At 34.9% G+C, this 15,971-nt stretch overlaps 2 protein-coding genes across 3 annotated transcripts in view; both read right to left on the bottom strand.

Moving 5' to 3' along the window:
- The window catches only part of LOC117109212 (glutamate-rich WD repeat-containing protein 1-like), a 15,742-nt gene extending 5,836 nt beyond the window's left edge, over positions 1-9,906 (bottom strand). The window contains exons 1-6 of one of the 2 annotated variants that reach the window (XM_033251469.1): positions 9,614-9,906; positions 5,567-5,653; positions 2,740-2,918; positions 1,705-1,900; positions 1,274-1,416; positions 427-621 (exon numbers count right to left, since the gene is read on the bottom strand). In XM_033251469.1, the coding sequence (XP_033107360.1) occupies positions 427-621; positions 1,274-1,416; positions 1,705-1,900; positions 2,740-2,918; positions 5,567-5,653; positions 9,614-9,800 (987 nt within the window). In that variant the 5' untranslated portion in view covers positions 9,801-9,906. Of the gene's footprint in view, positions 1-426; positions 622-1,273; positions 1,417-1,704; positions 1,901-2,739; positions 2,919-3,485; positions 3,594-5,566; positions 5,654-9,613 lie in introns of those variants that run through there. The other variant, XM_033251470.1, reaches the window with a different exon arrangement.
- A 4,456-nt stretch (positions 9,907-14,362) lies between these two features.
- On the bottom strand, positions 14,363-15,876 carry LOC117109213 (the record flags this gene model as incomplete). Its single annotated transcript, XM_033251471.1, is given in 2 exon segments — positions 14,363-15,055; positions 15,842-15,876. Coding segments are annotated over 2 exon segments (295 nt in total), but the record flags the coding sequence as incomplete, so codon positions are not given.
- Positions 15,877-15,971: the final 95 nt, after the last annotated feature.

Raw genomic sequence — 15,971 nt, forward strand, 5'->3', positions numbered from 1 at the left:
TACCAAAACAGCTCCTATATGGTGAACTCTGGACAGGTAATCGATCCCAAGGAGGTCAGAAAAAACGCTTTAAGGATTCACTGAAAGCAACTCTGAAGCACTGCAGCATCTCACCAAATGCATTTGAAGTACAAGCATCAGATAGACTCATTTGGAGACACACTACTCACACTGGAATAGAACGGTTTGAAAAAAACAGAATCTTGCACGCAAAAGCTAAACGTGCTGCAAGAAAGGAACGTGAGAAAATAAAATGCACATCAACTGAGCATCAATGCCAGACGTGTAGAAGAAACTTTAAATCCAGGATTGGACTAATCAGCCACCAACGTATACACAAGGATAACTTATAAGTCTAGGAACCTGCCAATATACTTGGTGATCAAGGTCTTCTTCGAATACGAAGGACGAACGAACGAATCTCACCTTAAATTGTCTTAGATCCCACACACTGATAACACCGTCATCACCCCCAGATAAAATGAATGGATCCTTTCTATTCCAACTGATGACGTTTACATCACTACTGTGGGCGTCTTTAGACAGCATACATGCTTGACTGGGAACGGCACGGATATCCCAAATACGAATACTGCTATCAACAGAACATGAGGCAAAGACCTACAAGAAGAACAAAATTCATAAGTTATATTTATAACATATTTATTACAAATGTTAATCACCAATTATCTATAATAAAATTATAAAAATTATAACTACAGTATAACGGTAACACTAGCCGTCTTCATGTTAAAGACACTTGGCACAGGACAGAGTTGTGATCTATAAACTAATTAGAATAATGCTTATCTAGGCCTATATATTAGAGAAAATAATTAATACTTAAATTAGATTAATGAATTAAAAAAATGTTTTTCTTGCATTAATCTAACCTTCGCAATAATAATTTCCACTAGTGTATGATATGCAAATATTTTAATGACTTATTATGTTCCTGAGGATGTTCAGATGTTTTAGTCAGAAAAATTGCGGCAGTTTAGAAGATTTAAACCCAGAACCCTGGATGTAAAGGAAAGTATTTCAACCATCTATCTTTAAATGGAATATTTATTTTAATACTTTATTATTCATCTCTTCAGTAGTAAATTCTTACAGAGGACCAAGTATTTCATGTTTATAACTGTCATAACAAGGCATAAAAATATTGTCTTGATCGAACCCAGGAATTAGATATTTGAAATCTGTATTTCAAACACCAACCCACAACTCCACTAAAACACAATATCAATAGATTTTGAAGACTATATCTTACATTAGATTCATTTGGAGACCACTGGATGTCTTCCACTGAGTCTGTGTGACCTGTAAAAGGTCGTTGATCAATGTGCCAACTACCACCATCTTGTAATTTCCAGACATGTATATTTTTCTTACAATCTCCAGATGCAAGACGACCTGTAATATAAATAATTGGCATATATGATATCAAAGTCTGCTGGTTGGAGGCTTCTTTACTCCAACACCTTATCTCTTCCTTTGTCACTAGAGGGCTGTCTTGATGAGGAAATTAATCTATCTTTTAAGGAAGGTATAAAGAATTTATCCCATCTGCCAATTGTATTTAATTTTATAATCATACATTGATATTACAACTGTTTAAAAAAACACTAAAAAACAAGTAGACAAAGCAAAATGAATTCGTAAAAACTGGTTGGAAATAATAATATATTTTGTAAAACTTACCTGGTACCAGTCTAGACCAATCTATAGCATAACCTTCAATCTGATGGCCTGCAAAAGTATGTAAAGGATTCGATTTTGATGGTTGCCTTTGACCTGTGACCTCTAAACTTTTCAATGATGGGCTAAGGTCAAATATGTGAACTCTGCCAGTTTCACACCAACATGCTGCAATCTCTTTGTCTGCTATTTTAGTAACCTGCAGTTAGAGAATAAAAACAATAACATTAATAACAATTACAATATATATTTACATATCATTTTATGTACACATCCATGAAGCACTTAATTACAAGAATGTAAAAATAAACAAAATTATATCACAGATAGCATTGTACGACACAGCCCAACGCAATTTATTGTTAGGGAAAGTCCTTACGTCGTCTGGCTTACACAGATATGAGGCGTCGAGCTATAGTGCAATGCTGTCTCAGTTGGCCTTTACAGTTGAACAATAGCCCAAAATGAGGTGTAAAATTGACAGCAGTGTCAGAGATGGTAACATTCAAGCGGTCTCACCCACCGATGTCCAATTAACGTTGCTGTTGCAATGTGGCAATGTATGTACAGATAATCCGCAAAAGGCAGTAATGGAGCCAAAGTCACAAAGTTTTGTTTTAGAGACTGAACAAAATGTGAACTAGTCACTTGCAATTCACCCTCCAAATTGAGACCATTTTTAAGCAACAACTAACAATCTCAAATCATTTTACACCAAATTCTGAGGCCTTGAATTAGTGGGTGCACTGTGTTTGTGGGAAAGGCACATTGCTAACTTCCTCCTACCATGGAGGAAATTTCCTCCATGCTCCTACTCAGGAAGAAAATGGATATATAGGATCAACTGGAATTCTTCACAAAAAGAGTGCCTTCCAATGATAGTAGGTACAGTCAAGTATTATAGAGCTCTAGATTTGTTGAATTGCAATCAATCCAATTTCAATTTTATTTTCCACACATTTACTGCATATTATTTTTATTATTAAATAGAACAAACATAAATGTACACATGTATCCGATAAAGAATACAGTACTGACCCTCAGTCTGTTAACTGATCCCGATATACTGATCGCATCAGTCTTCAGTTCTGGCATCTCCTCCTCATCTTCATCCTCCTCACTCTCGCTATCTGATGATGAATCCTTAGAGTTCTTATGCAGATTACACATCTTCATAACAATCACGTTATTCAAATGAGACTTTTCAGCTTGTGTACCTGCAATAAATACAATGTGTAAATGGAACAGTAAATGTAAAATTGCATTAATTGTCACACCAACATTGATGTGCCGAGTTCAAAACCACACTCTTGTAACGAAAGTATTAGGAAAGAAACAAATGTACAATATATAAAACTGGATTTAATTCTTCCTTCACAAGTAATAAACTCACTTATATTTGCCACAGATTTTAAAGTTAATAGCTATTAATAACAATTGATTTGCATATATCACATCCAATCATGAACCGGTACATTAGTTCTGAATAAGAAAAAATAAATCAATATGTATCTGCACTCTCGATTCTGGACTTGAATCTTGTTATGTCTATATATATCTTTATACATATATATATATATGTTCTTAGATGAAGGGTTGTGCATCCAGACGTGCTTGCGTCCTATTACCACACCGACTTTTTCAATCACTGTGTACCCCTCATAAGACGGATTGGAATTCTTTGACATATAACAAATAGCCTGACTTGCACTAATACATGGGTAATACAACTCCAAAAATGACACCCTTGACTTTTGAGTTGTCCACAGCACAGTTAGCTTTACCTCCAGTCAAAATATGGATTAACTTTCCTTGTTCTAAAGTACTATCAAGCTTTAACATTATATATATGAGGACTTTTACAGCTAACCTATATTTGCCACACCCTTTCACTTTGGTAGTGTAGTTGCAAGTGAATGCTTTCTGCTATACTAGCTATTGTTCTCACACAATGAGTTTCACAATTAGCATATAAGCCTACACCTGTACTCTTTAGCATATAACAGTACATAGGTAATCACTGTAAGACTTTGCACAGTAATCATGTAATCCTACTGATTATTAATGATACTAACAACAACAACAACAACAACAACAACAATAATAATAATAATATTAATAATACTAACAATAATAATAATAATAATAATAATAATAATAATAATAATACTAACAATAATAATAATAATAATAATAATAACAATAATAATAATAATAATAATAATAATCACCCATAACAATGAAGAGCAATCATCCAATCTGTCGTGACATTTACCATATTCATTCAAATTCTGTAAATGCCCCAGGGTTTTCGAGGGAGATGTTTATTCGAGGCAGGCGTTTATTCGAGGCAGGCGTTTATTCGAGGCAGGCGTTATGCGAGGGAGGCATTTATTCAATGGAGGCATTTATTTATTTTGGTGTAAAATGGATATGTATACTCAAACGCCCATTAATTTTACTGTAAAAATGTGTTATGGTGTGATCATAAAGTCTAATTGATCCCAACAAGGTTAGAAAAAATGAAATTCCAAATGAGGCTTTGAAGGGGGTGTTTATTCAATGTAGGCATTCATTAAAAAAAAATATGGTAGTTGTTTTACTATATTTCAATATCATAACAAATGCCACTACAAAGACAAAATAAAATATCAGGCAAGTTCATATATCACTTATTTGCTAAAAAAAATACCTCCATTAAGGACTGTTTCTGATTGTAAATTTAAAAGTTTCAAGGGAGACTTACTTAATGTCCTCACCAAATCTCTCTCACCAGAAATCAAAATTTAATGTTAAACACGGTGGCAAAACAACTGTGAGCACTTTACTGGCTAAAGGCAGGGGCGGATCCAGAAATGTCCAAAAGGGGGAGCCGGAAGGGGTGGACCGAAAGTTGGGCCAATTGAGACAACACTGTCGTAGGGGGTCCGGGGCATGCCCCGCGAAATTTCTGTGTTCTAGACGCCCGATCATAACATTTGAGGCATTCTGGGCTATCATTTTTTTTTTCCCCCTTTTTTTTACCTCCCAAAAGGGGGGGGAAGGGCAGGGCCGGGCTGCCCCCCCCCCCTAAATCCGCCCCTGAAAGGGCCTGAAGCCTTGGATCCTAGAATATATACTAAGACCTTTCAAGGGAGCCTGGATATATACTAGCATCGCCAGGACAGCAAGGTTGTCTCGTCTTTCAAAAAACTATCTGTAGTATTCATAATGCACAAATTGATCATAAAAACACTAGTTATATGATCTACATTACATTAATAACAAAAGGTAGTAAATTTCCAATCAATTGCCTGTGTACTTTGTATTCATTACACTTGTGTATGTAATTGATTAGATGGAACTACTTTGGATCAGGTACTCAAACCAATTTACTCAACATCCCTTTTAACATGCATACATATATGTAGGACATGTTTCTCAAATATTGTGTTTAATTATTCCATGGATACCAAGAACAAGGATAATTAATTATTTACATCTTTAAAATGCATGGTGCACTGCTCAATTGTTACAGAATGAGAGCTACACAGTATTGCATTTTATTTTCTTTATTATTCTACTAGCTTACTGTTTCAAATAATAAACAGGAGGTGAAAAAAAAGAAAAAAAGAGGAAAGGACAGATGGCACAGAAGAGGATTAAGTCCTTTGGTGTGAAGGAAAATTAACTTCTATTCATCACTGGGTTGGTAACTATCATTACATTAAAAGCTTTTATATTAAAACTAAATTTAATTTTACCGGGATATACAGTAATAGTGATATAATATTGGATAGAAAATATCTACAATAGTGCTATGAAAAATGCGGGTGCTTATTATGTTACTTTATGACATATTTAATTTATGGAGGAAGATACAAACCTGCGGCAAGGTAGGCCGTGTGAGGATAAGTTGATCGCTCATCTCCTAGATGATCGCGTATCACATCAAAACTCAAACAAGGATCACCTGTAATGATAACCAAAAGAAATGTTAGTCTCTTATTGATTATGTTCTGAATTATGCTTCATAGGAGACTGTACTTTAGCCATTAATAGACACCACAACCACCAATCCCCCACTCCACCCCTCCCTCAAGGTATCAATTCATTAATTGTATTGTACTGTACTACATGTTCCACAATAAATTTTAGTACTGAAAAGAAATTAAAAAAAAATAAAAATCCAACAAATTTACCATTTTCATAACAAAAACTTGGTAAATTATTGTCTATGGATACTGTATTTTTATACTGTACATGGTATAAAAGTTCTCTTCTATTGTTTGTATATTGACTCGCTTTTCAAATCCTAATCCAATTAGCTGCTCATACTGGAATTTAATAATGCAATTTGTCATAAATTTTGCATTAGCCTTTCTAGTAGATTGTATACTGACATGGTAGCTAGCCTTGTAATCTAAATGCATTCTACGTATTGATTAAGAAATTGTTCAAATTTGTAAAGTGTAGCAAATTATGAAAAAGCACAAGGTATATTTGCTTGTCTTTCTAGTACTCAACTAAAATTAATGAGGCTTCATTACAAAATGGGTCTTGTGGTACATGAAAAATGGAGTATTATTGATTAGGCGCGATCTACAAATTATCCCCAATGACAGAAACGCGTCTGGGAAAACCATGTATTACAAATGCGTCTGGGAAAGCGATCGTCTAATTATCGTGCCTCATGAATATTAATATCTAGTCGGAATATGTCCCAGACGCGTCTAAACGGGTTTGTGCTGTTGAACGCGTTTGCCATTGTTTCTATTGTTTTGGGCGACAAACGCGTCTGTGTCGTTAGACCAGGCCCCGGTTGAACTACCGTTTTTGTACAATTTAAAATACTGAACAAGTTTTACTTTGAAATGAACCAATTTCAAAGTTTAAAGGCTGCATGGTCCTAATAGTTAAATTAAGTGGTAATTGACGATAATGGCAGCACATGCATGTAGGCCTAATTGCCGTTTGCTCTGTCGGAAAGACCTATCTTCTTTAAATAGCAGTCCACCAGCTAAGAAGCTGACGACGAACGAAAAAAACATTTATCAACTCCCTGCACACATATCACATGGAAACACAAGTGGACGCCAGTATTCGCCAAACATCATTCAATAAACTATTGAGAAAATAGAACATCTATTTTCTCTATTATTAAACATAGGCATCAATATATATTATATACAGCAACTAGGCCTATGCAACTACTGTACAATTAATATTGGGTACCTCGTGTGTGTGGATGTGATCAGTCCAACAGAGTACGCAACATCACGTGACAAATGTCACTGACTGTGTGGCCGGTGTTGATCTATACATGGAGGAAAGAACTTTCCTCCGTGGTCTATAGAAATTCGCTTTGAGCGCCGCTTTGACAGAAGTGGGTCAGTTGAGATGCTAACAATAGGACGTTCGATGGAGTGCCTGGATGCCAGTTTAAAGTATGGCCTTGTCTGCTTGCTGGGCGGCGACTTTCGTAGGCCTATAGTTTAATTTTTTTAATCTTGCATAACTCTTGTTTTGTATTTTGTATATTTTTATTGGTTAGGCCTACTGTTATTTTATGTGTGGAAGCTGTTTATTGGCTTATGTTAAATAAAAATAATATTGAGTGTTAAAGGCCTATGTTAATGTCAAAATATAAATAAAACATAAAAGTGAATGTTCGTGTACCGTTGTATTTCATTAATAGGCCTAATTAGGTGCTAATTCTTAACTGACCCAAACAAACATGTAGTGTACAGAAAACAGTACTCAATTCTTACATTTATTTATCCATAGACAAAAAATACAAATATATGCTGTATACTCATGCTACAGGCCACTTTAAATATGCGAGTCTAGGATTCGGGGCTAGATTCTGATAGATAAAAGTTAAACTATGATAATAAAAACTATCCCCCGCCGGACACCATCCAGGTATATTAGTTAAGTTGAAGGAAATGAAATAAATATTTACACTGTTTTAATATTTGCCTCGTGAATTTATTTTATAAGTTATCGATGCATATTCCCGATGATTTATTTAGGCCCATTAAATACAAGCATTGCATACAATTTAGTGTTCATGTATAAAAATGATATAGGAGGCCTACCCTATTCTTCCTCTAGATACATTTGGCTACATCAGAAAATACGATACGCATTGGCGATACAAAAATCTTTATTGAATATAATAGTGAATATCAACATGGTAGGTGTTGATGCATTCACTATAGCCCCCCCCCCCGTTATGCTGTCATGATTGATAATTATTTACAAACAAACTGGTTTTTCCTATTATTTATCACTGTGCGCAACTACAACCAAAATGCGTGTACGTAAAAGGCATGTTTTTGCATAATACATGAATATTTAAGGGAATTACAACTTGGAAGTTTGATTTTGAGCATGAGGTGAACTTATGCATTCGATACGCTGCCCATCAACTGAATTGAGTTTTATCCTATCCATTATCACTGTGCGCAACTAGATCCATTGTAGCGCACAGTGATAAACTGCCCGTCAATAATTTCAATTGTATCCTATTATTTATCACTGTGCGCAACTAGAACCAAAATGGGTGTAGTAGCACACAACGATAAACTGCCGAGAAGCGATCGGATGGGAGCGACTCAAGAGAGTTGCGTTAAAACCGGATTTTTTTTATATTAATAATACAAGCTGAAATTGTCATATAATAGTGTAAACTGTGTAGCTAAAGGCATGTTTTGCATAATACATTAATATCTAGGGACTCTACAACTTGGAAGTTTGATTTTGAGCATGAGGTGAACTTATGCATTCGATACACTGCCCATCAACTGAATCGAGTTTTATCCTATTCATTATCACTGTGCGCAACTAGATCCAAAATGGGTATTGTAGCGCACAGTGATAAACTGCCCGTCAATAATTTCAATTGTATCCTATTATTTATCACTGTGCGCAACTAGAACCAAAATGGGTATAGTAGCGCACAACGATAAACTGCCGAGAAGCGGTCGGATAGGAGCGACTCAAGGGAGCTGCGTTAAAACCGGATTTTTTTATATTAATAATACAAGCTGAAATTGTCATATAATAGTGTAAATCGTGTAGCTACAGGCATGTTTTGCATAATACATTAATATTTAGGGACTCTACAACTTGGAAGTTTGATTTTGAGCATGAGGTGAACTTATGCATTCGATACACTGCCCATCAACTGAATTGAGTTTTATCCTATTCATTATCACTGTGCGCAACTAGAACCAAAATGGGTATAGTAGCGCACAACGATAAACTGCCGAGAAGCGATCGGATGGGAGTGACTCAAGAGAGCTGCGGTAAAACCGGGTTTTTTTATATTAATAATACAAGCTGAAATTGTCATATAATAGTGTAAATCGTGTAGCTAAAGACATGCTTTGCATAATACATTAATATTTGAGGACTCTACAACTTGGAAGTTGGATTTTGGGCATGAGGTGAACTTATGCATTTGATGCACTGCGCATCAACTGAATTGAATTTTATCCTATTCATTATCACTGTGCGCAACTAGAACCAAAATGGCACAGTGTTACAATTGATTCCCTAAGTTACTAGAAGTCGTATATATGTGATTCTGGCAACCATTTCATTTACAAGATGGCTGAGAAGCGATCGGATGGGTAGCCACTCGAGTGAGCTGCGGTAAAACCGGATTTTTCTTAATAATACAAGCTGGATTTGTCATATAATAGTGTTAATCGTGTACGTAAAAGGCATGTTTTTGCATAATACATGAATATAAGGGAATTTCAACTTGGAAGTTTGATTTTGAGGATGAGGTGAACTTATGCATTAGCGCCCAGGTATGCGTGTATTAGTAGAATCAGCAAGCTTTGGTTACTTCTTTACTGCTAAAAATAAGCCTTATTGCCGTCTTTGCGTAGGCCTAGCCTAGGCTAGGTAGTGTCCTCACCTGTTTGTGCCTGGTGGTACATGTGATAGGCAGATTCGTCCCTAACAAGTTCTTCTCCACTCGTGTGATCTCCTCCCGGAATGTAAGCCTTTGTTTCAATGTTACCAGAGTCTGCATCGTTGTCACTATCGTTAGCTTCGAGGACTTCCATTTCATCACTGCTTTCTCCATCGTGATCACTTGACATGATTTTATAATGATGTTTTAAATGTTGTTTAAATATTATTTTCCACCTGCACAAAAACCACTATAACCCTCAATCTCTCGAATCGCGCGGAGCGGAAACACATGTTATTATTGACTATTATCAATTCCTAAACAATAGATGGCGCTCTCAATATCTTTTAGTTTCACCGAAGAATATAGATCTATATTCTTTGGTTTCACAATTTTATTTTTTCCCGTTTCAGTTAACCAGAGCAAGAAGGTTACTTGATAAGAGCAACGCGATACCAGATTCGTCGGTGTCACACATAATAGCATAAGCCTAAGTACTTGTTATTGTTAGTAAAAGTTTTAATTTTGTAGGTGCAAATCTGTCATATTCTTTGTGTTATCTGACTTTGGATGTCTCTCACGCGCGAGAGGGGGAAAATAATAATAAAAAAAACAATAATATATTTAAATAAATTAGAGTCATCAGAATAGTAATGTATAAAGAGCTCGTCCACCTCCTGGAATTTTCGTCTTATCACTGTATATTTAAATTTTGACAAATTAGTAATCAATTTATTATTAATAAGGATCCTGTACCGAAATGATTTCTACAAAAGGACGTGTTGACAGCGAAAGTAATCTGCCATGATATCGGTCAACCGTTCATATCCATGTTGTTAAATCTTGCTAAAGCTTTCTCGGAAATTTATAAATTATTCAGTTTATTTGATCATTTTGAATGTGCAATCAGAAGTTTTACTTTTTAATACGCATCTGTTTTAAAATATCTGTAATAAGACTGAAAATGCAATTATAGGGAACATCATTACCTTAGAGAATAGTTATCGAGTTACTACTCACACTAATGAAAAGCCTGATTAAAGACGTCGTTGGTGCAATGTCACTGCCATATATTAGGCGTAGATCCCGGGGGATGGGGGATATACCCCCAAGGGGGATGGTTCATTGTATCATCCCCCCCCCCCAATAGTTTGAATATGTATGGGATAGAATGGAGCTTTACACACTTCAAAAGACTGTCACAGAAATAATTTGCAATGTCTTATGCGCTTACAAAGATGAAAATTAGCATGATGTATTAATGTTGATAACTAAATTATTTTATCTGGTACCAATCTAAGCTCTTCTTTCCTTAGATGCTAGATGTGCTTGCAAAGAGAGCCACATTTCACACTGAAGGGTGTGTAGACATCAGTAATTTTATGTCAATTCCAAGAATGTTTAAGGTTATATCGGTTGATGAGGAATTTATTGATTAGGCCTATAATAGCAAGTTGCATCAATTTATTTTGCAAAAACAAGGTTTCCAGCTTCAGGGGGTGGGGGGCACATCCCCTGTCCGCACAAGAGCACACACTGGCGCTAACACCAGGCGCGTAACAGGGGGCTTGTGTCAGAGTGGGTATTTATTTTCCCGGTTAGTAATTTACCATACCCACCCCACCCCACTCCCCATATAGAAAACAATACGACATAGGGCTTACCGGTATCTTATTTATAATATAGGCCACACACGTGTGTTTGAAACTAAATATAAGCATTTTCATCATGGTTTTATTTATTACAAACATATTCTTTCACCATCAATACACATTGAGGCCCTTCTTTTAGGGTAAAACGATCTATCTTAAATTTGTCTTTCTTGAGTTTGGGACTATTATGTGTTTAAATAACTTAAAAGGATAAACCTAAAAAAGCCCTAAAAAATGCGCGCGTCAGGGGAGGGGTAGTTTCCCCCCCCCCCGCGCCTGTTACGACACTGGCTAACAAGACGCCAATCATCCTCCCCAATGAAAAATACTTTTCTATGCCACTGGTTACTGTACAATGCCCGAAGTCGGTAAATATATAAAAAGTAGTTGAAAGGACCACCATAACTGGGCCGATGTTGGAATGAAGTCGTATTTTGATCTTATGACGTTGCCGGGTGCCATGTCAGGCCAACGGACGCTCCTACAAAAGTCCGACATTTTCGAGGTGTGGGTAGTTGGGGGACGGGAGGAGTCCGAACCAAGCGGCCAACTAGAGCCTCAGTCCGGGACCCGGGAATAAAAAATATCCCTGATAGGGTTCACGGGAGAGTTTTTTTTATTCCTTTGTTGGTCCACTTTTGCTTTAAACCACAAAATTAGGGATTAGCAATCGAAAACGTTTAATAATATTTTGATAGGCACATTATTATTATTATTATTATTATTATTATTATTATTATTATTATTATTATTATTATTATTATTATTATTATTATTTTATTTTTGATCCGACGACCTCGCCGTGGCTTCTGACGACAGGGGGTGACTGGCCTCTCCAACGGGAAGGAGAAAAAGAGGATTTAAATATTGGTATGATTAGCCAGAGGTCGACGATACAGACGTCGATAAAAGATCAATCTTTGTTAAAGACCCATCATATTGAAAAGATCTTAATTTACCCTTTATATAAAACCCGCCCTTTGACCCCCAATGGGATTGTGGTTTACGGCACGACACGACCCAATGTCAGAATGTTGGACGTAACGCTGGAAATTCTTTTTTTAGGCATTTGCTAATACTTTTTTGGGAAAATGCATTTAGTGAAGTCAAAATATTGTTGCAATACAATCTGATACTATCAATATTATTATTTTGTAGTTTGTAGTCGAAATAAAAATGTGTTTATGTCTATTATTTCAAGTCTATAGCTGCACTGGTGTTAAACTGTTTGCCAAATATTGTACAAGACGTCTTGATGGAATTGAAACGTAAACCATGGTATAGTATATGCGACCTGTCGTGACAAAATCAGTCTAGTAGTACAAAAAAATGAAAAATGAGTTAAGATATTTTTTAGATATATTTATATAAGCTTTATTTTGGGCTTTGAATCGTGTTCCTAGGTTGAGTAAAACCAGAGTAACATCGTTTTAATTTCAAATGTCTAAAAACATACTTAAGATAAACAACTGACGAATTTTGTAATCAATTATATAATTTTTAGCCTAATCAATAAGTTTATGAAGACCAGTGGAGGTGATAGGACTATAGTAAATATAGTATATCTATAGGACTATCTATAGCCCTAGTATATCTAAATATAGTATAACTATAGTAAATCATCCGCATAAAAGAATGTATGTACACCTACAATTTTCAATACCACAATAAGTTCACTTAAAAAGTTTACAAAATCTTTTTAGAACATGCTAAATATAAAAGTTGACAAGAGTCCTCCTTATTCCTTTGCGAATTGCAATACTTCTGCTAGTCATGTTATTCCATTTAACAGTAAAATCTATATTTATGTCGTTGTCATTATATAAAAATATATATATATTGAAGAGTGGGTTTGCATGTATGCTCCAAGTAAAATAAAATGCAAAAACAATGAAAAAACGGTGTACAATCATTGAAAGTTGACTTGCGGAACACAAATTTATTAAGCTATAACAAAATCAAACGGATATTTCGATAGCTCCTGCTATCTTCATCAACACGTGAATAATGCATATAAAATCCTTCAATTTCGATTACTATATAAATCGTACATAAAGAGCTGTAAAACGTGAATTAAACAAACGAAGCTTCGATTCTATATAACTAAGTAATTACTAACAATCTGCTGGGGGTACGCAAACATACTGTAGTCTGCCCTAATAATGGAGTAAGCAGGGGAGGTCAGCGGGAAAATGAGGTCTGCGAAGCTTGGAAGCAAAACAAAGAGAGGATATACACATAGCAACTGTATTGTATTAAATTACTGTACCCCTCAAACCAAACAAAATAATATAGCGCCTCTACAAAATCGCCAATCTTAATGCCATCCCGCTACACAAATTCATTTTTCTTTCTTAAGAAAAATGTTTTTTAATTGCGTACTATTTATACATACAGCGCCACCAATCAGAGTTAATAGCTGAATCAAGTTTTTGAAATATTACAAAATGGGGAATTTAAAAACATAGTGAACCCTGGAGCCCTGCTTTACACAATAGTTAATAACTTTACTAAGGTGGCGGCGGCCATGGTGGTACTTCGACCACTAACAAATTCGAATTGTATCGGATCAAATTCAATATCACTATGAGATTCGAGGAGATATAATCTCAAAGATCTTAACTAAAATATTGTAAACAATTATGCGCCTAGAATTGCTTGGCACCGACGGATCTATATTTTCATTTTTAATAGAGGGATTAACGTACTTTCCTCAAATACCTTTGAACAACTACATATTTTAGTATATTAAAATACTGCTGACAAAATTTAAGAAGTTTTGATTTTACTTCGAGCAGTAATTCCATCGTGGCCCGGAGCAGAGTTCTTATTATTAGGCCTATATGTTCCCTCCTGTAATTTTATGTTTGCTGTTGGCTGGGATAATAAATAAATAAATAAATATAGCCGATGAGTCCGTATTACAATAGTTAGAATTTAACGTTAAATCGTGTTATTAATTTTGGTAGTGACCACCTTCTGAGCGTCAATAATTGTTTGTGAACTATAATTATGGAAGAAATCGATTGAAATAGTGATAGCGTTTTAATTATCTAATAACTTTTTGGAAACATGCACTGCTTCCCAGAATTTATTGGTGTTTTTTTTTTTTTTTTGATCCGAACAATGTGTTTAAAATATTATATGTTTTGATGCAATGTTTTTAATGGCGGATTTTGTCTATATACCTTTTAGCGGGTGAACACGTACGGTACCCTTCACGACGTCTATCACATTAATGATTCCACATTCGACCAGAAGCAATGATAGTTAATATATGAAAGTATTTCTTACTATATGTGATTTATTAGCTTATTGTATACAATGGAATGTTACAGGCGTAACAATAGTTCTTTCTTTTATTTGTTCCAAATTGTGGGACTCAAATTGGACCGTTTCAGGGTTAAGTGGGCTGCCTAATTTTTACAAGAAAACCAAAACAAAAGCAATATTTCACAATTCAAAATATCATCGTATTACTGTATTTAAAAAGTCTAATCTTAATGGAGCAAGAAACATGTTTTTGCTTTTGTTCAATTTGTTACATTAAGTTGGCTATACTCATCAGGCGATGATTGCGTCGGTGTCGTACTTCTTTCCGTACGTGATTTATACCATTCCCAAGTCCATTTCCCAGCTTTGTAGATGAGAGGGCTAACAGTAGCCATTGCTAGCACCACGAAAATTATCGTTTCATATTTTCCTTTATTTGTGATTGCCAATATAACAAATGTTACAAAAAGTATAAAGCAAACAGCCAAACCGATGAACATAATCTCACAAAGACACCTGTCTGGAAAAAAAGTTTAAATTACTGGTGTCATATTTATTTGTAAAAAAATAGGCTATTGTTATTTTTATTTTAATTGCTATTGCTAATGCTATTGTTATTGTTATCTAATAATTATTCTCCTTGTGGATGATATTTCCCAATTTGACTTTTCCAGATATTCAATAAGTTGATTTACAACAACAATTTATTAATAAAAAGGGTAAATTTTCCATTAAGCATCACCAATCAACTAATATTTTTAACAATAAAAACGAAATACAAATTATAAGGCATAGAAAGTGAGTTTTAAACCCTGAGAAAAATATTTCAATGCAGTTAAGAGAGATACATCAACGTTATGTGTTATTGCTATTTTAACACCTAATATTTTTTGGATTGAATATCTATAAAGTCACCAACAAACAACCAATGAAGCTCTGGTAGCACAAAAATCGTATCTAGTCCAGGGTTGGATCATCAGAGAATACATTGTGACATGATTCAAAATGTGATCTGTATTGTGAATAAATTTAAAATGGCAGCCAAGATGGCTGCCATTTTAAATATACCAACTGCAGGCTGAATAGTGCATTCCTTACATTTTCTGTGTCACAAATATGGTGGTAACAAAATTATGTTTAGACAAGTTCATTAGTATTTTGTAATGATGGTCGGTAATGTATCGTATATTGTGGGGTTTCAAAATTACTAGAACATACAAATTAAGGAAGTTAAATGTCATTAGGGTAATTTTAAAGAAATAAAATATTAAATGTAATACTTTATAATAAGTGTTTACTTTTTTACCTGAACAGTACTTCCTAGACGAATTTTTTACATTTCTGAAAAACAAATTCATGAAACAATGTTTTTGTTGTAGCTATATGGTTATTAATATTAAAGTCAATACTAGATTTAAACTCGTCACTGAGGACGA

The sequence above is a fragment of the Anneissia japonica genome, unplaced genomic scaffold (assembly GCF_011630105.1).
Source record: "Anneissia japonica isolate Jap-2015-1 unplaced genomic scaffold, ASM1163010v1 scaffold39442_len26143_cov144, whole genome shotgun sequence".
Classification (NCBI taxonomy): domain Eukaryota; kingdom Metazoa; phylum Echinodermata; class Crinoidea; order Comatulida; family Comatulidae; genus Anneissia; species Anneissia japonica.